Source organism: Rana temporaria, chromosome 1 (genome assembly GCF_905171775.1).
Source record: "Rana temporaria chromosome 1, aRanTem1.1, whole genome shotgun sequence".
Lineage (NCBI taxonomy): Eukaryota > Metazoa > Chordata > Amphibia > Anura > Ranidae > Rana > Rana temporaria.
The window spans coordinates 525188073-525214701 of NC_053489.1; the positions used below are offsets into that span (position 1 = coordinate 525188073).

The 26629-nt window shown below is 44.9% G+C and overlaps 1 protein-coding gene across 1 annotated transcript in view; it reads right to left on the bottom strand.

Moving 5' to 3' along the window:
* The window catches only part of GATB (glutamyl-tRNA amidotransferase subunit B), a 167360-nt gene that overhangs the window by 81099 nt on the left and 59632 nt on the right, over positions 1–26629 (bottom strand). Inside the window, exons 4-5 of the mRNA XM_040331899.1 lie at positions 18913–19111; positions 14300–14422 (exon numbers count right to left, since the gene is read on the bottom strand). Of these exons, the coding sequence (XP_040187833.1) occupies positions 14300–14422; positions 18913–19111 (322 nt within the window). The remainder of the gene's footprint in view (positions 1–14299; positions 14423–18912; positions 19112–26629) is intronic.

Consider the following 26629-nt stretch of genomic DNA (forward strand, 5'->3'; position numbering starts at 1 on the left):
GGGGGTAGGGTGTAAAGGAGTACAGTGAGGGTGGGGGGGAGTAGGGGAAAGGGAAGATTCAAGTTAGGAGGCCACCAACAGAGTGTGTGGCTAAAGAGAGAGAGTCTAAGTTAGCTTAAACAGCTAAAGGCGCTCTCCAGCTAAAAGAAGACTGGGAATCGAGCGCAGGCCTAAGTGGGTAGGTGGGTAGGACAGGGTCTGTAGAGGCGAGCTCCCGAGTCCCCGTCCCCCCCCCCCCCCGACCATAGTTGTTGTTGGGGCCCAAGTTGACAGTGCAATCTAAGTCATCAAACATTTCAGGTGCAATATAACAACAGAGTATTCATAATATATTATAACCAAGCATAACGGAGCAACACAGCACCACATGGATCATAGCAATTCAAAGATAACAGGGCATTGTATAACAATCCTCAGCACAAAGTGATATTAATCCCCTTGTGAGGGGGGCCCCTCTGGTGTGCTCTATGTACATGGTGCTGTTTCTAACTAGAACTGGCATAGTGGTGGTGATCCATGCCATCCCCCCCCCTCTTTATTTTAAATAACACTACCTCTCCTTCTCTCCTCGTCTCGTCCAAAAAGGCACAGGGAGACCACCGAGGTATTCTCCCCCAGTGAAAGATTCCCCCACCAACTCGAGCAGCCGCTCAGCATTCCCTCTCCCAGCTTCCGAGCGTTCCCCGGTGCCATTGTGTCCCCCTCTCATCCCTCAGGTCCCCCCAGCTCACCCCCGTATGGCTATCGCCCAGGCCCCTAGAGGGCTCAGCTACGTCTCTGCATACCCGTTGGTCCGAAGGCGGGGAACCCCCATCCCCCCCCCCCCACCGGGAAGCAGCTTCAAGTGTCACTGAAGGGGAGACTGTTGTGTGGTGTCCACATGACCCGTTATCCACATGGGCGAGTCATTTCACGACCCCCCCGCGAGGTGGGAGTACGAGGGAGCACCCGTCCCCCCAACGGGGGCATAAGGGTGAGAGGACCAGTTTCCTCAGCAGGGGAGCGCCAATCTCCAACCGGCCCGGGGGCCTCCTCATACTGTGTATGTGCATGTGGCCTACAAGGGTTGGTTGCCTTCCCCCACCCCCCGCTTAACATCAAAAATCGGGCGTGGGTTCAACATGGGGGGCCATTTCCGGGACCAAGCAGAGTCCATGCACTCCCCCCCTCCCCCTCGGACCCACACGGCGCGGGGGGAGGAAAGAGAATCCGACAGCCAACCGGCCCCGGCAGTTCGGGCTCATGTCCAGGGAGAAGGGGGTCATGTGTCAAAACGTCATTCCGGGCCCGCTTACAGCCAACGTGCCCATTAGTGGGGCGGGAGAGTGGGGGACACCCCGTTTGTCAGGTGGGGATAGGAGGGCGAGTGTTCTCATCACCTCGGCAGGGGATCCTCAGCTTCAGGTCAGGCAAGGGGTCTCTGCAGCCCGGGCATATTTATGTGGCCTACAGGGGTTAGTTGCCATCCCCCACCCACCACTAAACATTTAACAACCGTAGTGGGATCTGAGCGGGTGAATGGGCAGGCCTCAACAATGTCTATGGCCGTTCCTTTTTTGCCCAGGGCCGACTACGTGGATGGGAAGAAAAGTATGCCTGATGTCAGGCTGAACATGGTAGTTAACATTCAGTTTCATGGAGAGGGGGGGTCAAACAATGGGTCATCATGCAGGGTCTACTCACGCTATCCCTGCAGCTCGTTCCCCGATGGTGCTCTTTGCCGTCGTCTGTTCTGTCTACGCTGTCTCGGCTGTGCTGCTGCTCTGTAGTTGGAAGGCCCCGATCTTCCGATCGTACGCGGCAGGATCTGCAGCCAGTCCGGCACCGATACAGGTTCAGCTCCCAAGAACCGGAACAGTCCCGGTAGGTCCGCCGGAGTCATCAGGGTGTAGGCCATACCTTCTTTCCGAAAGGTGACAGATAGTGGGTAACCCCATCGGTAGGTAAAACCGAGCTGCTTCGCCAGGTCCAGAACCGGTCTGAGCATTGCCCTGCGTCTGAGTGTTGCCCTGGATAGGTCCGGCAAGATCGTGATCCGCGCTCCCTCCACCGTCACCTCCTCGTGTTCCCATGCCCCTCGCACTATGCGCTCCTTCTGGGCATATCTGAGGAGCCTGCAGATCACGTCTCGCGGCCTGTCCTGTTCCGCCATTCTGGGGCCCATAGCGCGGTGTGCCCTGTCGATCTCGATCTCCTCCAGCGGCTCCCCCAGCACCTCTCGGAACAGCTCCTGGAGTTTCCCCTCAAGTGTCTCCGCATCCACCGTCTCTGGTAATCCCCGTAGACGCAGATTGTTGCGGCGGCTTCGGTCTTCCACATCCTCCAGGTGGAGCTGCAGGGCGACCGCCGTGTCCCTATGTTGATCTCTCGCTCTCTCCAGGCCCGCCACCCGCTGCTCCAGGGCCGCGAATGATGCCTCGCCCGACGTCACCCTCTCCGCCAGGGATGATACGTCCGCCTTTACCTCCTGGAAGTCCCGACGGTGTGTCTCTTCTAGTTTGAGGATCAGCGCCTCTATGTCTGAGCGCGTGGGCAGGGCCTCAAGCAGGGCCCGAATTTCTCTCTCCACCGGGGAGCCCCCCGGGGAGGAGGACGGGGATTCCATTCCAAGGTCCGCAAGGCTCAGTGGTGCTCGAGAGCCTGAAGGTAAGTCCGGTGTCGCTGGGGCTAGGGACCACTCTCCACGCTCCAGGGTGTCTGTGCGGGCTGCAGGCGCCGCACCGCGTGGCGCCGTTGCTCTGGCTCCCGGGGATATCCGCTGTTGGTGTTGGAAGTACCGGTGCAAATCTCCGGACGGAGCGCTGGATCTGGTCACCCGGGTAGTAGCTTTAATGCTACGCTTTTTGGCCGATTGCATGCCTAATATAGTGGTGTTTTGGCCGGTATAGGGGAGGACAAGGCCGGGAGCTCGATGAAGAAGCAGCCTCACTCAGCCATGTCCAGGCCACGCCCCCCCAATACTAACATTTGTTAAACAGGTGAGCGCAAGCCAGTAAGACCTTAATTTGCAAACATGACCTCTTTTCATTCTGAGGAGTGAGCAGCTTCTAATTGATCTCATTTCAGATCTGAGACTATAACAGGGGAATATTAATTCTCTTTACCTATGAGTCTACATTACTCATCTGGTGTCATCTTTTAACAGCCTGAGTTATGAACATTTTAAGTATATCACAGGTAAAATACCATACTGTTTCTGTACTCCTTTCCTGTATGCCTTTGAAATGTCTAATGTGACCAAGCTGGTTGGTCTCTGCACCTTTCTGTAAAGTATAGCAATTTATAGAAGAATACAATAATTACAGGGCATCTCATAGTATGGAAATGCTAACTATATTGAGCATCTCCACTCTAAATTTGACCAGTCCCAGTTGAACTGGCAACATTTCAATTCATCTATGGCCGGTTTAATGGTTATAAATGGGAATGAGGTTCAGTTTGACAAATTTTAACATTCGTTAAAATTATTAATTCGATTTTTAAAAATGCATCATAAAAGTTAAAGGGGAAGGGCATAAGGCACAAACATATGAGTTGAATAGTGGAGACGTATAAGAGGCATAGGGATTTTATCATGGAATGCTGTCTGACATAAAAACATACCACAATATACAGTGCATTCATAAAGTAATTAGACCCCCATTTACTTTTTCCACTTTTGTTATGTTGCAGTCTAATAGTACAGTTGTTTAGATTATTATTTTTTTCATTATTCTACACTCATTACCCCATTAATGACCAAGTGAAAAATTATTTTTTTAATGTTTGCAAATGTATGAAAAAGGGAAAACTGAAATATCACATTGGCATAGGTATTCAGACCCTTTGCGACAACATTTGGATCTTTAGCTCAGGTACAGATTTCTCTTGATCATTGCTGAGATCTTTCTACAACTTGATTTGAATATACCTGTGGTAAATTAAATTGATTGGACATGATTCAGAAAGGCACACATCTCTCTATAAAAGGCCTCACAGCTGACAATGCATACTGTAGCAGAGAAAAAGTTATGAGGTCAAAAGAAACTGCCTGCAGAGCTCAGAGACAGGATTATTGTAAGGCACAGATCCAGAGAAGGCTACAAAACATTTGTGCTGCACTGAAGGTTCCTAAGAGCACAGTGGCCTTTATAATTCTCAAACAGAAGAAGTTTGGCACAACTAGGACTCTTGTAAGTGCTGGTCGCCCGGCCAAACTGAGAAATCAGGGGAGCAGTGCCTTAGTAAGTGTGGTAACCAAGTACCCGATGGTCACTCTGACTGAGCTCCAGAGATCCTGTGTGGAGATGGGACAATGTTTCAGAAGGTCAACCATTGCTGCAGCCCTCAACAGATCTGGGCTTTATGGCATAGTGGCTAGAAGCCTCTCCCTCAGTGAAAAAAAACATGAAGGCTCACTTAGAGTTTGCAAAAAAAGCACCTAAAGGACCCTCAGACTGAGGAACAAGATTCTCTGGTCTGATGAAACCAAGACTAAACAGTTTGGCCTTAATTCTAAATATTATTACTGGATAAAAACCATGCACTGCCCAACACCCTTACCAATACCCTCCCAACAGTGAAGCATGGTGGTGGTAGCATCATGCTGTGGGGGTGTTTTTCAACAGTGGAGAATGGGAGATTGGTCAGGGTTGAAGGCAAACTAAATGGAGCAAAGAACGGAAATATCCTCAATAGGGCTGGGGAAAAAATCGATTTGAATCTTGAATCGAGTTGGTGGTCAAATTGATTCAGATTTTAACCAAACCGATTTTTTTCTATAGGACCAGCGCTCCGCGGACTAGGCCGAAGCTGCGGCCTCGCCTAAAAAATCCTGCCCGCAGCTCGCCGCGATCCTGGGAAAAGCGAGCTGCAGGTAGGATTTTTAAGGCGAGGCTTTTCCCAGTATCGTGGTGGACTAGGCCGAAGCTGTGGCCTTGCCTAAAAACTCCTGCCCGCAGCTCCTGGCGCGGTGTCCATCAGAAAGAACACTCAATTCGAATCGTGAATCGAGTTTTTAAAAAATCGCTGACTTTTTTGGGGCCAAAATCACCCAGCTCTAATCCTCAATGAAAACCTGTTCCACAGCGCTCAAGACCTCAGACTGGGCCAAAGGTTCACCTTCCAACATGACAACAATCCTAAGTAGATAAGACAACACAGGATTGGCTTAGTCTGTGAATGTCCTAGCAAGAGCCCTGACTTGAACTCTACTGAAAATCTCTGGAGAGATCTGAAATGGCTGTCCACGCATTGGTCCCCATTCAACCTGGCTGAGCTTGAGAGGATTTGCAAAGAAGAATGGCAGAAAAACCCCCAATCCAGGTGTGAAAAACTTGTTGTGTTATACCCAAAAAGACTTGAGGCTTTAATTGCTGCCAAAGGTGCTTCAACAAAGTACAGAGTAAAAATTCTGAATACTTAAGTACATGATATTTCATTTTTTTAATTCAGACATTTCTAAAATTCTGTTTTCACTTTGTCATTATGGGGTACTGAGTGTAGATTAACCGGTTAAGCCCCGGACCATTTTGTTGCTAAATGCCCAGGCCAGGTTTTGCGATTCGGCACTGCGTCGCTTTAACAAACAATTGTGCGGTCGTGCGACGTGGCTCCCAAACAAAATTGGCGTCCTTTTTCCCCCACAAATAGAGCTTTCTTTTGGTGGTATTTGATCACCTCTGTGGTTTTTATTTTTTGCGCTATAAACAAAAATAGAGCGACAATTTTGAAAAAAAAATCAATATTTTTTACTTTTTGCTATAATAAATATCCCCCAAAAACATATATAAAATGTTTTCATATATAAAACGTATTCTTCTACCTATTTTTGGTAAAAAAAAATCGCAATAAGTGTTTATCGATTGGTTTGCGCAAAATTTATAGCGTTTACAAAATATTGGATAGTTTTATTGCATTTTTATTCATTATTTTTTTTTTTACTACTAATGGCGGCGATCAGCGATTTTATTCGTGACTACGACATTTTGGCGGACACTTCAGACAATTTTGACACATTTTTGGGACCATTGTCATTTTCACAGCAAAAAATGCATTTAAATTGCATTGTTTATTGTGAAAATTACAGTTGCAGTTTGGGAGTTAACCACAGGGGGCGCTGTAGGATTTAGGGTTCACCTAGTGTGTGTTTACAACTGTAGGGGGGTGTGGCTGTAGGACTGACATCATAGATCGAGTCTCCCTATAAAAGGGATCACTCGATCGATGCAGCCGCCACAGTGAAGCACGGGGAAGCCGTGTTTACATACGGCTCTCCCCGTTCTTCAGCTTTGGGGAGCGATCGCGACTGGCGGCTATAAACGAATAGCCGCGCCGTCGTCCCGGATCGCTCCCCGAGGTAAGCCGCCCGCCCCACGCAGCGGGGGGGGTTCCCGATTGGACCCCCAACCCGCTAGAAGGCAGGCATGTATATATATGCCCATCTGCCTGTACGTGCCATTCTGTGGACGTAAATAGGCGTGCGGCGGGCGTTAAGTGGTTAAAGCGGGGGTTCACCCCAAAATTTTTTTTTTAACATTACATTCAGCCGAGTTGTCAGAATGGCAATCGTCTGTTTGTTTTTTATTTTATTGCCGTACATACCGTATTTTCACCGCCGCTTCCGGGAATGTAATCTGCGGGACTGGGCGTTCCTAATTGATTGACATCCTTCCGAACGGCGCATACAGCGCGTCACGAGTTGCTGAAGGTCGGTGCGCAGGCGCCGTATAGAGCCGACTTGCAGTCCGGCTTCTTTCGGCAACTCGTGACGCGCTGTATGCGCCGGTCGGAAGGATGTCAATCAATTAGGAACACCAAAGTCCCGCAGATTACATACCCGGAAGCGGCGGTGAAAATACGGTTTGTACGGCAATAAAAAAAATAAAAACGCCGATTGTCATTCTAAAAACTCGGCTGAATGTAATGTTAAAACAATTTTTTGGGGTGAACCCCCGCTTTAATGAGAAAAATAAATAATTAAAACAACTGTAGTATCAGGCTGCAACATAACAAAATTGAAAAAAGTGTCGGAATACTTTACAAATGCCCTGTACATGGAGCTGTAAGCATTAATCACCTGCTGATTTATAGTTTGCATACAGCAATGCTTAGAATTTTTTTTTGGGACAGGGCCATTTTTTGCATGGTGTAGCACCTCCTCTTCTTTTAACAACACTTTGTAAACAACTGTAAACCAAGGAGACCAGTTGCTGGAGTTTTGGGTAAGGAATGTTGTTCCATTCTTGCCTGATAAAAGATTCTAACTGCTCCACAGTCCTGGGATGTATTTGTCATATTTATTGTTTCAAAATGAACCAATCATTTTCCTCTAGTGAAATGTCTGGACTGCAGACAGCTATTTAAAGCAGTAGAAACCCCTCTTGGTAATTTTTACCTACAGGTGAGCCTATAATAAGGCTTACCTGTAAGTAAAATGAATATCCCCTAAACGTGAACCGTTAAGGAGATATTCACTCTGCATGCAGCCAGTGATATCACTGGTGCATGCATTCTGAAGGTCCGGCATATGTGAAAGGCCAAGGGAAGATGTCGGCCCTCTCAGCAGTGACTTTACAGTGGTGGAGGGCTTTGTTCCAAGGTGAGCATTTCATAATGTGCTAGTATGCGACGCATACTAGCACATTATGCCATTGCCTTGCATTTTTTGGTTTGTTTTTTTGAACAGCCGCGGTTTACAATTGCTTTAAGCACCCAGACTCTTTCCACTATGAAGCCATGCTGTTGTCATAGATGCAGTATGCGATTTAGCATTGTCCTGCTGAAATAAGTAAGACCTTCCCTGAAAAAGACATTGGGGTTGATTTACTAAAGGCAAAGCCACTTTGCACTACAAGTGCTCTGCAAGTGCACTTGAAAGTGCAGTCGCTGTAGATCTAGGGGGGAAGAGCTGAAATCAGGAGAAACTCTGCTGATTTTATCATCTAATCGTGTACAAGCAATTATGCTGTTTTTTTTATTTTCCTTGCATGCCGCCCTCGGATCTACAGCGACTGCACTTCCAAGTGCACTTGGAGTGCAAAGTGGCTTTGCCTTTAGTAAATAAACCCCATTGTCCAGATGGGAGCACATGCTGCTCTAAAACCTCTATATATCATTCAGCATCGATAGTACCTTTCCAGGAGAAACTCTCCCAGGCAGAGAGAAGGCGGGTGTACTATAAAAGCTTGCTGTGGTAATGTCATCTGCTACTGTCATATAAATAAACCTTAGTCTGGCTCTCAGGAACCTTTCATAGTGTGATGCTAATTGACACTGTATTTTGTGAATTTCGATTGATGATAAATGTGTATTGTGTAGCAGGTGAGAAGAGCTTATCTTTTGTCACCTAAATGATTAGTAATTAACTCATGTAGATTATCCCAGAGACAGAATGTCTGTCTCCTAAAATATGTGCATTGGGGGCTCATTAGTACCCATTGTATGGATGTTGTGGGTGGAGTGTGTCATTGTCCATCCGATTACTGCAAGTATTCTTTTTGGTGTATACAAGAGCCTGCCTTCTCAATAAAGTTGTTCTATGCCTGATACACCCTTCATGAAGTCTTGGCTTATGTTTGGGGGAATATTCTAACCATTGGGAAGAATCATCCTGGAAACTGCATTCATCTCCACTATCCCTCTACCTCCTATGGTAGCAATAATCACTTAAGCTCGGCAATTGAGGGATGGAAAGAAGGCCGCAGTACCATAACCACTGCAGGTCTTAACAGCAGTGTTTCTGGATCATGTTCAGATATCGCTACTTCTTTGCATGATAGAGCTTTAATTTGCATTTTTAGATGGCAAGATGAACTTTGTTCACAGCCAGAGATTTTTGGAAGAATTCCTGATCCCATGCGGTTCATCAAAGAATCATTGCCGTTTTTAATGCAGTGCCATCTGAGGGCCCAAAGTTCACGGGCATTCAGTATTGCATTTAAACCTTGTCCCTTGCGCACAGAGATTTCTCCAGATTCTTTATGATGATATTATGTACTGTAGATTATGCAAAAACTTTGAGTATAGCCTCAATTAAAGCTGGTGAAAAATATATATCAATGTGCCATCATCCAAAATATTTGAATATAGAATCTTCCTGTTCTCTCCTCCCCTATTCTCTTTCTCTTTTTCCCCCTCCTTTCCTATCCTTTTTCCTTTGTTTTTGTCTCCCCCTTTTCCCCCCTCCCCCTTTAACCCCCCACTACACCCCCTTCTTTTCCACCCTTTACATTTCCCTTTCCTCAACCTTCTTCCTTGTCCTTCCCCCTCCCTCCTCCATTCACGTGTGCATTCCCATCCACATTCACATGCGGTGGTCCCTTTCCCTCACTTACCTATTTTAAGTGCAATACTAAGTATTTTACTTATTTTAGCAGAGCTTATCACATTATTCCCCCTCGTACGCCGCGAGGAGTATTTGAGCCCATGCCTGGTCCATGAACCTTTCTAGGTGAGCATTTTACATTCCCTTGACACTTGACTGTTCTACAATGACAAAACAATGCTATCCTATGTTTATTATGTTTTATATAATATTGCTTGTTTTTGTATATTATATTACATGTTATATAGACCCTCCTGAAGAAGCGATAATTCCGCGAAACCAGTCGAGGTTGTGACCTGCTCCACCCCAAACAAGATATTTAACGTTTTTTTGTTACCGACATTGCTGTTTTATATTGTGGGACTTGTCCCAAATGTTTTTAACATTGTATAGTTTTTTATGCTAATAAATATTTTTTACGATATTATTTGCCTCTGCTATCAGTGCCTATAAAAATCCTAGTCAAACCCCTTGACCAGTGACTATTGACGGGTTAGTTAGGTTTAACCACTTCAATACCAGCCACCGTCATATGACGTCCACAAAGTGGCTCTACCATCCAGAGTGGACGTCATATGACGTCCTGGACTTTGAAGGGGGATATCTGAATGATGCCTGCAGCTAGAGGCATCATCCAGATATCTATCTCTTGTGCCGGCGATTCTGCACAACATAAGAACGATCATAGCGGCGGTTCCATGCCATCCGGTGCCATCCGGTGCTTCTCCGGGCTCTCTCGTGCCATCGGGGGCCCGGAAAAAGAATCGTCCGGCGCTGGCAGGAAGTATAGAGATGACTGGTGAACAGATGGTCACCAGTCATCTCTATGACCGTCGGAGGACCCGGGCGCGATGTGATGACGTCACGCCCGGGTCCCGTAAGTAAACAAAGCCGCATTATTCATGAGATCAGTGAATTTTTTTCACCGATCTCATGGTTTCCAGCCTGGAGGAGAGATGTGGGGTCTTATTGACCCCGCATCTCTCCATAAAGAGGACCTGTCACACACATTCCTATTACAAGGGATGTTTACATTCCTTGTAATAGGAATAAAAGTAATAAAAAAAAAAAAATAAATAAAAAAAGTGTAAAAAAATAAATAAATATGTAAAATAAATAAATAATAATAATAAAAAAAAATTAAAACGCCCCTGTCCCCGGTAGCTCGCGCGCAGAAGCGAACGCACACGCAAGTCCCGCCGACATATGTAAACGCCGTTAAAACCACATATGTGAGGTATCGCCACGTGCGTTAGAGTGCCAGCAACAATACTGCGCCGGCATATACCGAGCGCAGTACACTCGTGAATCTTCGGGCAGGCTCGGCAACTGTCGCGCTGACGTCCTGTACACTCAGGACGTCAGTGCGAGAGGCGCCGAGACTGCCCGAAGATTCACGAGTGTACTGCACTCGGTATATGCCGGCGCAGTATTCAAACTCGTGGCGGGAAAGCGGGTATCGGCGTATATCGCGCACCCACGATTTTGCCCTGATTTTCAGGGCAAAATAGTGCGCGGTATACGCCGATAAATACGGTAATTAGTTGCAAACTATTCTTCTAACTCTCCCTTGTTAGTACTACTTACTTTGCCAACTTTTTGTTGCCCTGTCCCAACTTTTTGGAAACGTGTTGCCGCCATGATTTTCAAAATTACCTTTTTTTTTTCTTAAGATGTTACATTTTCTCAGTTTAAAACATTTGATATGTTTTCTATTGTGAATAAATGGGTTCATTAGATTTGCATATTATTGCATTATGTTTTTATGTCGATTTTACATAGCGCCCCAACTTATTTGTAATTCGGGCTGTATATTAAATAAATTTGTCATGTTGTGTGCATGTGTATAGTTGGGAATTAGTAGAACAGGGTTCTAATGTACCCCTGTACTCATTATTTTGGCAATGGGGTAGAGGCAAGATATATGGGACTTCCAGATTCCAATAGGGTTGCTTTGAAGGCAATTACAACCACATTCTTAGGTAGAAGAATGTTAAAATAAACCTATCCTAACCAAACCATTAAATGTCTTTACCTCTTTTTAGGTTGCCAAGATGGCATTGTAGGGCATTGGGTAAGGGTAAAGTGTGCCAAAGCACATTAGAGTCTTTATTACCAAGTGATTCTTACACAATCCTAATATCCCAAGTGCTTGAGAAAAAATACACTTTTTCAAATTTAACCTTATTTTTTTGTAAAATAAATACAGTTGCGCTCATCAGTTTACATACACTGGCAGAATATGAATGATAAACACAAAACTTTTAATTCACTCATGGTTAGTGTTTGGCTGAAGCTATTTATTATCAATCAACTGTGTTTACTCTTTTTAAGTCATAATGGCAACAGAAACTCCCCAAATGACCCTGATCAAAAGTTTACATACCCCAGTTCCTAATACAGCGTATTGCCCCCTTTAACATCAATGACAGCTTGAAGTCTTTTGTAGTATTTGTGGATGAGGCTCTTTATCCTCTCAGATGGTAAAGCTGCCCATTCCTCTTGGCAAAAAGCCTCAAGTTCCTGTAAATTCTTGGGATGTCTTGCATGAACTGAACGTTTGAGATCTCCCCAGAGTGGCTCAATGATATTAAGGTCAGGAGACTCAGATGGCGACTCTAGAACCCTCACTTTATTCTGCTGTGGCCAATGACGGGTCGACTTGGCCTTGTGTTTTGGATCATTGTCATGTTGGAATGTCCAAATACATCCCATGCGCAGCTTCCGGGCTGATGAATGCAAATGTTTCTCTAGTATTTTTTGATAACATACTGTAGAGCTGCATGATTCTGGACAAAATGAGAATCACGATTTTTTTTGTATTCATTAAAGTAATTTTTTTGGCATTTGAAAGACCGCTGCGCAAATACAGTGTGATATAAAATATTGCAATGCCATTTTATTCTCTAGAATCTCTGTTACAAAAATATATATAATATTTGGGGGTTCTAAGTAATTTTCTAGCAAAACATACTGATTTTAACTTACAAGCAACAAATGTCAGAAATAGGCTTTGCCGTGAAAGGGTTAATAAACGAATGTGCATCTAAATATATAACACTCAAAGGAGAATATAATTAAAGCTTTTTGGCTATACTTCTCCCATGATCACAGGGGTGCAGTTCGTTCTGCACTCCTGTGACCATTCAGTCACTTCAGGCTGACGTCACTTAACCACTTCCTTACCGCGTCATTGTGAAATGACGGCGGCAGGAACCCCTCCTCGATCCAGGAGGACGTCATATGACGTCCTGGGCTTTGCGGGTGGATATCTGAATGATGCCTGCAGCTAGAGGCATCATTCAGATATCCTTCTCTCCTGCCGGCGATTCTGCACAACGTAAGAATGATCATAGCGGCGATTCCGCCGCTAGATCGTTCTTACAGGCGGCGGGAGGGGACATCCCCCCCTCCCGCCGCCATCCGGTGCTTCTCCGGGCTCTCCCGTGCCATCGGGGGCCCGGAGAACGAATCGTCCGGCGCTGGCAGGAAGCATAGAGATGACTGGTGACCAGATGGTCACCAGTCATCTCTATGACCGTCGGAGGACCTGGGCGCGATGTGATGACGTCACGCCCGGGTCCCCGTAAGTAAACAAAGCCGCAATTGCGGCTGCTAAGCAACCGTAAGCATGAGATCGGTGAATTTTTTTCCACCGATTTCATGCTTTCCAGCCTGGAGGAGAGATGTGCGGTCTTATTGACCCCGCATCTCTCCATAAAGAGTACCTGTCACACACATTCCTATTACAAGGGATGTTAACATTCCTTGTAATAGGAATAAAAGTGATAATAAAAAATAAAAAATAAAAAAAAAAGTGTAAAAAAAGAAATAAATATGTAAAAAAAAAAAAGAAATAAAAAATATTTTTTTTAACACCCCTGTCCCCAGTAGCTCGCGCGCAGAAGCGAACGCACACGCAAGTCCCGCCGACATATGTAAACGCCGTTAAAACCACATATGTGAGGTATCGCCACGTGCGTTAGAGTGCCAGCAACAATTCTAGCACTAGATCTCCTCTGTAAATCTAAACTGGTAACCAGTAAAAAATTTCAAAGCGTTGCCTATGGAGATTTTTAAGTACCGAAGTTTGGCGCCATTCCATGAGTGTGCGCAATTTTAAAGCGTGACATGTTAGGTATCTATTTACTCGGTGTAACCTAATCTTTCATATTTTACAAAAAAATTGGGCTAACTTTACTGTTTTGTTATTTTTTTAATTCATGAAACAATTTTTTTCCAAAAAAAGGGCGTTTGAAAAATTATTGCGCAAATGGCGTGCAAGATAAAACGTTTCAATGACCGTCGTTTTATTCCCTAGGGTGTCTGCTAAAAAAACATATATAATGTTTGGGGGTTCTGTGTAATTTTCTAGCAAAAAAAATATGATTTGTACATGTAGGAAAGAAGTGCCAGAATAGGCCTGGTATGGATGTGTGTATAACTGCCCTGTATGGAAGTGGTTAACAAGTCCAGGGTCGGAATACACCCAGGTGCCTGGACCGGCATCTGGCTCAGCCTCTCAGGGATCCCGCTGAGACTGTGAGCGAGCCCCTCTTGCCCCCTCCACAGCCCAGTGCTCCAGTGAGCGCTGGAGGGGAGAGCATACAGCCGCTGACTGACAGTCACAGCTCTCTGCTCAGAGCGGAGAAGAGAACTGAGTGATCAGTGGTTTTTGATCGCTCAGTTCTCACTGCAGAGCTGGTGGGGAACAGATGCAGCACGAGATTGATGCTGCATCCACATAGGTAAATATAATCGTTTTTGTTGTTTTTTAAATCCCGAACTTCTCTAATTACACAAAGAGATCTGAAAATTAAAGTCATGTGATTGATAATAAAGATCCTTATTACTGTGTAAAGCTTTATCAATGAGCCTTTCTTCTGTAAAAGTTTCAACAAATAGATTCATAATAGATAGATAATAGATAATAATAGATTTCAACAAAAAGTTTCAACAAATAGATTCATAATATTATGAGTATGAAACCTTTACCTGACATGTTTGCAAGACTTGTTCCAAGAGATTGCAGAATAAGTTGAAGTTCCCTGACAGCAGCCGCGGCTTCCTCTCCACACGTCATGTCAGGTTCCATTACAACTTCCATAAGTCCAATTCCTATAAAGTTAAACATCGGGCTTTATTATACATATGATATGCCTCTGCAGTCAATCGTAACTCATTCATTGTCATGGGGGAAACGTCAGTGGACTGTGAAATATTAACTATATCTTGAGCTAAGGTATGGGCAGCCGATAGAAGTCTATGTAGGGGACTAGCATAGGCATCAAAAAAACTGGAAAACAATGCTTTTTCCTAAACTGAATATAAACACTCCAAAATGAGCAAAAAAAAAATTGTCCCAGGATTTATAGCACTTCTGACATTTCCACTGTCAAAATAATGGCAGCAACCTGAATACCCCTCAGCCCTCTCCTTGGGATCAGCTTCTGAGCAACACAAACCTGTCATTTTCCCTCCGCACTGTCGTGAAAGGGTGATATATGGGTGAAGTTGTGCAGTTCACCAAGATGCAGAATTAATAAGAGGCCATGTTACACAGTTGAGTCTTCATACTGCAATACTTTATAATGATATCATAAAAACTCAGCACCATCATGATCCTCTGAATGGTAATCCTAGAATCTCAGTTTGAATTAAACAAGTCTAAGCCTAAGGCCCCGTACACACGGCCGAGGAACTCGACGTGCTTGGCACGTCGAGTTCCTCGTCGAGTTCTGGGATGAAGCCGCCGAGGAGCTCGGCGGGACGCCTTCTCCCATAGAACAACGAGAAAATAGAGAACATGTTCTCTATATTCTCGTCGAGCTCCTCGGCGGCTCCATCGAGCCAAAACTGTACAGACGACAGAGTTTCTCGGCAGAATCCGGGTTTTGACCGAGTTTCTGCCGAGAAACTCTGTCGTGTGTACGGGGCCTCAGTTTATTGAAGATGTCAGTCTTGCTTGGCCTTTCAATTGCATAAAAGGGATAGCAAAATACACTTTACACAGTAGAGAAGGCAGTTGCTTTTTTTTTTGCACAAACTGATAAAATTCAGTAAATAAAACTGCAGCAATCTGGATTGTATTGTATATTTAACTCTTAAATGGATATTTATTCTTGTTAAAGAGTATGCTTAATGCTGTTAATAGGATATAAAAGTTTGTAACCAGGATCTTAAAACGGAGTTCCATCCAAAAGTGGAAGCTCCGCTTATCTGCTTCCACCACCCTCCGGTGCCATTCACTGGGAAGCTCAGTGTGTTTCTGCTTCTCCTTCCCCCAGCTCTTATGCAGCTGAGAACAGAGAGAATGTGATTCATTAAAAAAAAAATAAAAAAAATAGTATTTATAGTTTTTTGTATTTATACAAAAATGTTTTATCTTTCATTTCTATTTTAACCACTTAACGCCCGCCGCACGCCTATTTACGTCCACAGAATGGCACGTACAGGCAGATGGGCGTATATATACGTCCTTGCCTTCTAGCGGGTGGGGGAGTCCGATCGGGACCCCCCCCCCCCCCCCCCGCTGCGTGCGGCTTACCTCGCGGAGCGATGCGGGACGACGGCGCGGCTATTCGTTTACAGCCGCTCCGTCGCGATCGCTCCCCGGAGCTGAAGAACGGGGAGAGCCGTATGTAAACACGGCTTCCCCGTGCTTCACTGTGGCGGCCTATCGATCGAGTGATCCCTTTTATAGGGAGACTCGATCGATGACGTCAGTCCTACAGCCACACCCCCCTACAGTTGTAAACACACACTAGGTGAACCCTAACTCCTACAGCGCCCCCTGTGGTTAACTCCCAAACTGCAACTGTCATTTTCACAATAAACAATGCAATTTAAATGCATTTTTTGCTGTGAAAATGACAATGGTCCCAAAAATGTGTCAAAATTGTCCAAAGTGTCCGCCATAATGTCGCAGTCACGAAAAAAATCGCTGATCGCCGCCAATAGTAGTAGAAAAAAAATTATTAATAAAAATGCAATAAAACTATCCCCTATTTTGTAAACGCTATACATTTTGCGCAAACCAATCGATAAACACTTATTGCGATTTTTTTTACCAAAAATAGGTAGAAGAATACGTATCGGCCTAAACTGAGGAAAATTTTTTTTTTATATATGTTTTTGGGGGATATTTATTATAGCAAAAAGTAAAAAATATTTAATTTTTTTCAAAATTGTCGCTCTATTTTTGTTTATAGCGCAAAAAATAAAAACCGCAGAGGTGATCAAATACCACCAAAAGAAAGCTCTATTTGTGGGAAAAAAAGGACGCCAATTTTTTTTGGGAGCCACGTCGCACGACCGCGCAATTGTCTGTTAAAGCGACGCAGTGCCGAATCGCAAAACCTGGCCTGGGCATTTAGCTGCCTAAAGGTCCGGGGCTTAAGTGGTTAAACTGAATGGGTTGTTTTACAAGGTGAGGATTTACAATCACTTTAACTTTGTCAAGTATGTTGGTTACCAGGCTATTAAGAATTTGCAAAGTCCTTGTTTATCAAACAGCATTACAAAATGTTTTTTATTGACACGCCCTTTATACCAGGGCTGTGGAGTCGGTAGATAAATGTTCCGACTCCGACTCCTCAGTTTTATGTACTTCCGACTCCGACTCCCCGACTCCGACTCCTCTGTATTAATATGCAAATGTATTTTATACATTCCTTGAGGGAAAGAAACACAACCTACCACAGGACTACTGGCTGGGAAGCCAACAGTCTACTGTATTGCACAGTTTAAGCAAAAGACAAACACAATGAAAACAATCAAGTGGCTGGATAGTAGCAGCAGGCATAAACATCAGGAACAGGATCTTTACCAGTTCAAAAATACAAACCACATTATTTGGTTGTTTTAGAACAAAAACAAAGCTTATCTATAATGAACCAAAAACAAAATCTGCAAAACCTAGAAATGGTTTATATTAATCTTGAAATGTAGTTATAGGCTTAGCAAATGCAAATCAATTCAATGTAGAGTTCTAAGGAAGAGAATTGCCTCTGCCAGATCCTCTTTCATAGAGGCTCTTAAGTCAGACTATTATTTTTAGGGCTGAAAATAATCTTTCGACACTGACTTGGGTGGGTGGCATTGCAGTAACTATTCTGGCCACATCACTAACGATCTCTGGATAAACAAGGATGGCTTCTTCAACAGTAAGTTTTGATGAGCGATCATACTTTTCAACTTCTTTTAGTGCTTTATAAAACTCCTGTTGGAATTTTTTTATTTGGACACTTACTGGTTCTCTAACATGCGTTCCCTGTAAAAGCAGAACACAACACTATGGAAAGTATAAGTATTGCCGCTCCTAATTGTGCTTTGCGTGCCATATAGTGAAGCACATGAAAAGCATGCTTCTTCACGGTCACTTAACGTGTTCGTTTTGCGGTTACGTGAGGCACTGCATGCATTGGTCTTTATTCTTACAGTAGAGAAGTCATTAATTATAACTTTTTGTGAATTGGGACATTTAAACTTGCTTTTTTTTATTTTTTATTCCAATCTAAATTTAGTAGGAGTCGGAGTCGGTGCATTGTTTGCCGACTCCGACTCCAGGTACCCAAAATTTCCCCCGACTCCGACTCCACAGCCCTGCTTTATACTCCTAAGTACCGGTTCACACATGGTCGGCTTTAAAGTCATCCGACTCTGAAGCCGACTTCAGCGCAGCTTGCAAAACGACTTCTGTATAGAAGTCAATGCAAGCCACTCCAAAGTCGCCCTAAAGTAGTGCAGGAACATTTTTCTAAGTGGGGGGTGACTTGAGTCGCTCCTATTAGAATGGTTCCATTGCAATTCATGGAGCCGACTTGTCAGTTGGCTAAGTCATCTGACAGGTCGCCCCTGTGTGAACCGGCACTAAGGCTTCATGTACACTAGCAGCTTGAGTTTAGGAGCTTTAGGCATTTTTGGCAAAGCTCCTAAATCCAACCCTATAAAAGCCTACTGTATGTGTCCATGTACACATAGGCTTTTAGGATTGTTAAAGTGCTGCTCCGTTTAGGCTGAGGTTCAACCCCCCCCCCCCCCCCGACCACCAGCCGCAAAACACACAAAATTGCGGCATGATTTTGCCGTGGCTGGTGGTCAAAGTAGTTCAAGTGTACATAAAGCCTTATACTCTACTTTAGTATTTTAGAAGTTTTTAAAGCCTAATGCTTGCCATACACTCTACGAAAAATCGTCCGAACGAACTTTCGAAAAACGAACGTTCGGTCGTGAGCGCAAACGATAGTGCCATCATGTAATGACCGATAAATCGTTCAGTGGACATAAATTAAAAAAAATTGGTCCTTTTTTTTACATATACCTAGTGCAGAAAGTTCGGACGGAAAACACATTAACCTTCCGATTTATCGTTCGTTCGGCAGAAAATTTTCAAACTTGTCCTTCGTTTTTTCGGCTCAAAAACATCCCAACGATTATCGATTTTGTGCCCATTAACTGTTCGAAAAACGAACAAACTGTCTGAACGACTAATTTTCGCCCGATTTTTCGTAAAATGTATAGCCAACATAACTCTAATCTACATGAACAGTGAAATAGAGCCAACTTTTCAAACAAATACAGATCACCACACTACTGTAAACACTTACCTGCTCTGTTTAGATCAATGAGTGTCTGCCTCCTAGAGTCATCATGAAGACTTTTGCCACTATCTTGCTCCAGCTGGATCTGTTTAATCCTGACGCACTTGGTGACCATATCATTCAGTTTTTTTCCGGCTGGATAGCGGTATGTAAGGAGCCCATTAACTGCGATTGGAAGCCTTTGTTGAGTAATTTGATAACCAGCCTGCAAAATAACATACCATGTTATAGTGAAAGGCATTTTCTCTTTTTGGCTTATTACATCTGGTCATTTGGCATATGACTCTCTGAACTATTCAATCATGACCAATTTGTTGCCATAGGCATCTGCTGCTATAATATCGTACTGGCATGTCATGCATTCATTATAGAATTAAATCAAACTCACAAATAATAATTATGTCTGATGGAAAGAAATAAATCTAATTCCAGTGACATTAATTGATTTCTGGATCAAGAATACAAAAGCTCAATGCTGTTTATAACAGATAAGCATAATATCAGCAAACAACATGTGGAGTAAGGGCTCAAAATTACAAGTACACAGTTGCTGTTCTTAAAAATATGTCCATCCCTTTGACACTTTGGGGTTGATTTACTAAAACTGGAGAATGCAAAATCTGCTGCAGTTGTACATGGTAGCCAATCAGCTTCTAAGGCTGGCCATACATTATACAAATTTATTGTACAATTTAACTTTAGATTTACCAAAACCATATAATATGAGGTAAAACCTAAACACGTTTAATTTGTATGCAATGAGGCAGGCCCTTGTATTACACAGTTGAAGGTAAATCTAAGGGAAATCGGATAAGGAAATTGTATAATGTATGACCAGCCCTACTTCAGCATGTTCAATTAAAGTGATTGTAAAGTCTTGTTTTTTATGTCATACTTGGCTGCTCTGTGCAGTGATTTTGCACAGGGCAACCCGGATCCTCCTCTTCTCAGGTCCTTGGCTGGAGCGCCTGGCCCCTCCCTCCTGTTGAGGGCCCCCACAGCAAGCAGCTTTCTATGGGGGCACCCGAGCCGAGCTGCAGCGCCGTGTCTCCATTCAGACACGGAGCTGTGTCTAGGCCTAGCCCCTGTCTCCCCCCCCCCCAAGTTTGATTGACAGCAGCAAGAGGCAATGGCGCCGCTGCTGTGTCTCAGCCAATCAGGAGGGAGAGTACCGGACAACCAAAGCGTTCATGGACATTGCTGGATAGAGAGGGGGCTCAGGTAAGTATTAGAGGCTGCACACAGATTTTTTTATCTTAAGAGCCCTTTCACATCGAGCCGCCCGAGCGTCGGCGGTAAAACACTGCTACTTTTAGCGGCACTTTATCGTCGGATTTGTGTCCGCTAGTGGCCGCAAAAGGGTTAAAACCACCCGCAAAGTGCTGTTAGTGCAGAGTTTTGCTGGCAATACGGCAGCGCTGCCTATTGATTTCGATGGGCAGGAGCGGTGAGTTCACCACTCCTAATGCGCTCCAAAGAAGTTGCTGGCAGGACTTTTTCTGATTCCCTGTCAGCGCATCGCTCCAGTGTGAAAGCCTGTGTGAATGGAGCAGCTGTTTTAGGGCACTTTGCAACCCTGTTGCTACCCTGATTTTTCAGTGTATACATTCAAGAACATATTTCATAGCATGACCTATCATATAGTGAAATCATTCCTGCCATAGGCCTTGCATACTTCTAGTGAAATGTAGATACCTGATTAACTTCTAATTTCAGTAACATTCATTTAGCATTGTCCTCAACTAAACCTCAGAAACTTTCTCCCTTTCTCCCCTTGTATGCAAAACTGCCGCTGGACAGAAGACACGTCGGAATTTCAATGTAGCTTTTAAAATGCTGGATATCACTGCATGATTAAATGCTCAGGAATAGTAGACACAGTACATTAAGTTAATTCATCACAAGAGGAGCGTTGAGAGTGTTTATACACATGTACAATGCGGATTGATGGATTCCCACTCTATATCACTCTGTGCAGGAGCGGACAAGGTCACCAAAACACTGATGCATGAGCACATTTATTCTCATTAAGCTGCTAATATTTATAGAGAAAAATTATATACCAGCCTTCCTGAAAATTAAACTATAATAATTAGCATCTGGCCATCTGAAGATCTCCTTAACAATTAAAAGGACTTTTAAAGGCATCCTAGCCTAAATACTAGACCATGCATCTTACATATGATTAACACAATTAGTATAGCTTGCAACATAACTACCTAATAAAATTAACACATTTTTTTGTGTACACATCAATGTCAGATGATATTTGTATGCTACTTTTCAGAATACATTTAAACTAGTTGAAAAGATGCCTACTCATGAATCTGTAAATCAATAACCCAAAAGATGTTTAGAAAAAGATAAAGCTGTGCACAGGAAATTAAGGTCAGCGGCACATGCAGTCACGATCTGACTTCCATCAGGCCTCATGTAAACAGTTAAAAAAAATTGCTTCACACACTTGAGTATCCAAAATAAACGCTCATCAAGCTAGCTTTAAAAACTGCCATGCACTTCCATTTCTCAAGGCCAATTAAAGGTAAACTAAATAGGAGACATGCATTTAAAGTGATTCTAAAGCCTTAAAGTGTCATGTTAAAAATAACAAACATCTTATTGCATACAATGCATGAAGATAAAAACCCTTTGAACTTTCTAACCACTTTAAGCTCTCATTACATGCTATATAACAGAGTGCGTACACTCACAAAGCAAAAAGGAAGAAACAGCTGCACTCCAAGATGATGAATCACAGGCAATGAATAAGCACATGATACTGTGTGAAACATGTCTGCCTTGATTGTCGATTTTCCTGTGGTGTCACTTGGAGGGACTCAATATTCCCAATATTCAATATTCATCATCTTGAAGTGCAGCTGTTTCTTCCTTTTTACAGTTTGTACGGTGGGCGAGCCGTGGCTAGCACCCTTCAGACGAGTCCTTCAATTCATTTCACTCATTCATTTATCTGGATTCACCCACCTGAGCAGTGTTTCTTGTTTTTCACCCATTTACACTCACAAAGCCACTAAAGTATTTGTTTTGTGTAGAATGAAATATACCTGATTGATCCCGCCTTCAGTTATCCCTCCCATGGTATCTGGTATCTGTGTCCCCACTGTAGGCTGAGATTGTGTAAACCAGCTGGTGTCCTCTATGGAGCATGCTCAATTTCAGTTCCCTTCTGAGCTCCTAGTTTCCTCCTTTTTTTGTATCTGTGCAGCCCACATCAGCAGAGTAATAGAAGCCTCTCTTAAAGATCTTTCTCTGCCGATGCTAAAGAACTGGGAAAGATCATGTGACCACATAACAGTGCTGCAGCAATAAGGTACTTACAGGATTTAAAAAAACAAACCCCAAAAAATACAGTGCCATGATATGTATGATTTATGTGAATGAATTATGACAATTACCAATTTCCTGTTTAGTATCACTTTAAAGAGTTATTAAACCCACAACAGTAAAATCAGTCTGTATATGCAGTAAAGCATGCTTGTTAGGCCCCGTACACACGACCAAACATGTATGCTGAAACTGGTCTGCGGAACAGTTTCAGCATACATGTTCGGTCGTGTGTAGGCGCGAACGGGCCGAATTCCAGCAAACATTTGCCCGCCGGGCCTTTTCCCAGCAGACAAATATTCCTGGACGTGTTTTAAAACCGTCCGCTGAAATCCTGCCCGCTCGGACATGTACGGTCGTCAGTACAGACCTACCGTACATGTCCGAGCGCCCGCATGCGTCAAATGACTTTGACGCATGCGTGGAAGCCTTTAAATGGCAGGCCCGCCCACGTTGCAGCGTCATCGTCGCGGCGACAACCCGGACACGCCCCGCGTATTGTTTACGCGCGGACTTCTGTACGATGGTTAGTACAGCCATCGTACAGAAGCCCTCTGGCAGACATGTATGGTGAAAACGGTCCGGCGGACCGGTTTCATCGTACATGTTTGCTCGTTAGTACCCGGCCTTATACTCACTGTGGGCCAGTTTTACGAATAATTGCGGCGGCGTAACGTATTGTAGATACGTTACACCGCCGCAAGTTTTCATCGCAAGTGCCTGATTCACCAAGCACTTGCGATGAAAACCTACGCCGGCGGCCTCCGGCGTAAGGCGGGCCAATTTAAATGGGCGTGTGCCATTTAAATTAGGCGCGCTCCCGCGCCGGACCTACCGCGCATGCTCCGTTTCCGAACTCCCGTCGTGCTTTGCGCGCCGTGACGTCTTTTTTTCGAACGGCGACGCGCGTAGCGTAATTCGGTAATACCGGACGGCTTACGCAAACGACGTGGATTTTTAAATTTCGACGCGGGAACGACGGCCATACTTTAGACAGCAATACACTTGCTGACTAAAGTTAAGGCGCCAAAAAAAAAATAGGATTTTTATAACAGCTTACCTGTAAAATCCTTTTCTTTTGAAGTACATCACGGGACACAGAGAAGCATAGTAATTACTATGTGGGTTATAGAGAGTACCTTCAGGTGTGGACACTGGCACGCCCTTAAGGCAAGAAGTTCCCTCCCCTATATAACCCCTCCCATACCGGGAGTGCCTCAGTTTTGTAGCAAGCAATAAGTGTCCCAAATACCCCAAAAGAGGGGCGGGTGCTCTGTGTCCCGTGATGTACTTCAAAAGAAAAGGATTTTACAGGTAAGCTGTTATAAAAATCCTATTTTCTTTATCGTACATCACGGGACACAGAGAAGCATAGTAATTACTATGTGGGACGTCCTAAAGCAATGCTATGAGGGGAGGGAGACCCCAAGAAATAAGCCGGGCGCCATCAGACATGAGGAATCAAACTGCAGCCTGCAGCACACTGCGCCCAAAGGCGCTCTCCTCATTCTTTCTTATGTCCAATTGATAAAACTTAGTGAAAGTATGGACAGACGACCATGTCGCGGCCTTGCAGACTTGAGCCATGGAGGCTTGATGATGCACTGCCCAGGAAGTACCCACCGCTCTAGTGGAATGTGCTTTAACCTTAAACGGGGGAACCTTTCCCCTCAAGCCATAGGCTTGAGTAATGACCTGCCGAATCCATTTGGAGATAGTGGACTTCGACGCTGCCTGCCCACATCTGGGACCTTCTGGCAGGATAAACAATGTATCAGTTTTCCGGACCTGAGCAGTAGCCTTACGATAGATCTTAACTGCTCTTAATACGTCTAGCGTATGTAAAGACTTCTCCCTTGCAGAACTAGGCTCTGAGAAAAAAGACGGGAGAACAAGATCCTGATTCAAATGAAATCTTGAAACAACTTTAGGTAGGAAAGCCGGGTGGGGCCGTAGGACCACTCTATCCTTATGGAATATAAGGTACGGTTCCTTACAAGACAAGGCCGCCAACTCCGAAACCCTCCTGGCGGAGGTTATGGCTACCAAAAATATCACCTTCCTGGTCAGAAGGACCAAAGGAATATGAGCCAAGGGCTCAAATGGTTGTTTCTGTAGGACAGAAAGGACCAGATTCAGATCCCATGGACACAAGGGAATCTTGACTGGTGGACTAAGCCGGATCACACCTTGCACAAAGGTTTTGATCAGGGAATGTGTAGCTAGTGGCCTTTGGAAAAAAATCGATAAGGCCGAGATCTGGCCCTTAATGGTGCTTAGGGCCAACTTCATGTCCGCCCCTAACTGCAGAAACTCCAGAATTCTGCCAATGAGATACCTCCGGGGATGCCAACCCCTGGTCTCGCACCAGGCCACATAAGATTTCCAAACTCGGTAATAGATAAGTCTGGATGCCGGTTTTCTGGCATTAATCAAAGTAGATGCCACCGCATTAGAGAGACCCCTTTTCTTTAAGATATGGGACTCAATAGCCAGACCGTCAAATTGAGAGACGGTAAGGAAGGATGGAATATTGGCCCCTGGGACAATAGGTCTGGCCGAAGCGGCAGGGACCACGGTTGCCCCACGGACATCCTTACAATGTCCGCGAACCAGGCCCTTCTGGGCCACGCTGGAGCCACCAGAATCACTGGTCTTCCTTCCGACTTTACCCTGCAAAGAAGACGGGGTAATAATTGCAGCGGAGGAAACGCATACATTAGGGAGAACTGATCCCATGGGAACACCAGTGCATCCGTGCCGTAAGCAAGTGGATCCCTTGTCCGGGACAGAAAGTTGCCCACCCTTGCATTGAACCTCGATGCAAAGAGATCGACATCTGGTGTTCCCCACCTCTGACAAATGCTCTGGAAGATGTCGGGGTGAAGAGTCCATTCCCCTGGAAGCACCTGTTGGCGGCTTAGGTAGTCTGCTCGCCAATTGTCTATTCCCGGAATGAACACTGCAGATATGCATGGGACATATTTCTCTGCCCAGGTCAGGATTCGATTCACCTCTCTTTGGGCTGCACGACTTCTTGTGCCCCCCTGGTGATTTAAGTATGCCACGGCAGTGATATTGTCTGATTGAATCCTGACCGGAAGACCCTTCAACCTGTCTGACCAAGCTGACAGGGCTAGATAGACTGCTCGAATTTCCAGCAGATTTATGGGTAGAGACCTCTCGGAGGCTGACCATTTCCCCTGGAGAGACAAACCTCCCAGGACTGCACCCCAGCCTAGCAGACTGGCGTCCGTGGTCACAACCTGCCATGTCACGGGAACAAAGGACTTCCCCTTTAGCAGGTTCCGGGGAACCACCCACCAACAAAGGCTCTGCCGGACTGACCGGGAGAGAGACATAGGGAGATCCAAGGCTTGAACCTTTTTGTTCCAAGCGGACAGAATGGCATGTTGAAGCTCCCTTGAGTGGAACTGCGCAAATGGGACGGCCTCGAACGCGGCTACCATCTTTCCCAGTAACCTCATACAGAGGCGAATGGGAGGCTGACGCTTTGCTTTGACTAGTTGAACTAGTTCTCTTAAAGCCTCGAACTTCCTTTGGGGCAGGAAGACCCTCTTTAGCTTTGTGTCTATGAGTAGACCCAAATATTCGAGCCTTTGCACAGGCATTAAGGCTGACTTGTCCAGGTTGAGAACCCAACCCATGGTTTCCAGAAATTTTACGGTTCTGTGTACCGCTGAGTTTAGATCGGCCACTGACCGGTCTACTACCAATAGGTCGTCTAGATAGGCTACTATGGATATGCCTTGAGACCTTAGATAGGCTAACAGTGGAGCCAATACTTTCGTGAAAACACGAGGAGCGGTGGCCAGACCAAAAGGTAAGGCCACGAATTGGAAGTGGCGCTGATTTACCGCGAAGCGAAGCAGCTTCTGATGGTCGAGAAAGATAGGAACGTGCAAGTATGCGTCCTTTATATCGATGGACGCTAGTAGTTCCCCTCCTTGCAGGGAGGCCACCACTGACCTGATCGATTCCATCCGGAATGATTGGACCCTTAGGAACTTGTTTAAGGCCTTGAGGTCCAGGATGGGTCTTACATCCCCGTTTGGTTTGGGGACGGTGAAGAGATTGGAATAAAACCCCAAACCTTGTTCTTCCACTGGCAGCTCTCTGATTACCCCTTGGGATAACAGATGATCTAAGGCCAATGCTAAGGACCTTCTTTTGCCGAGGTCCTTTGGGACGTTCGAGGTTAAGAAGCGCGGTGGAGGAAATTCGCTCAACTCCAGCTTGTAGCCCCCGGAGACCGTAGAGAGGACCCACCTGTCTTGGATCCTGTCTAGCCAAGCCTCCGCAAACAGCTGAAGTCTTCCCCCCACCCGGCTGAGTGGGGGAGAACTTTCATAATGCT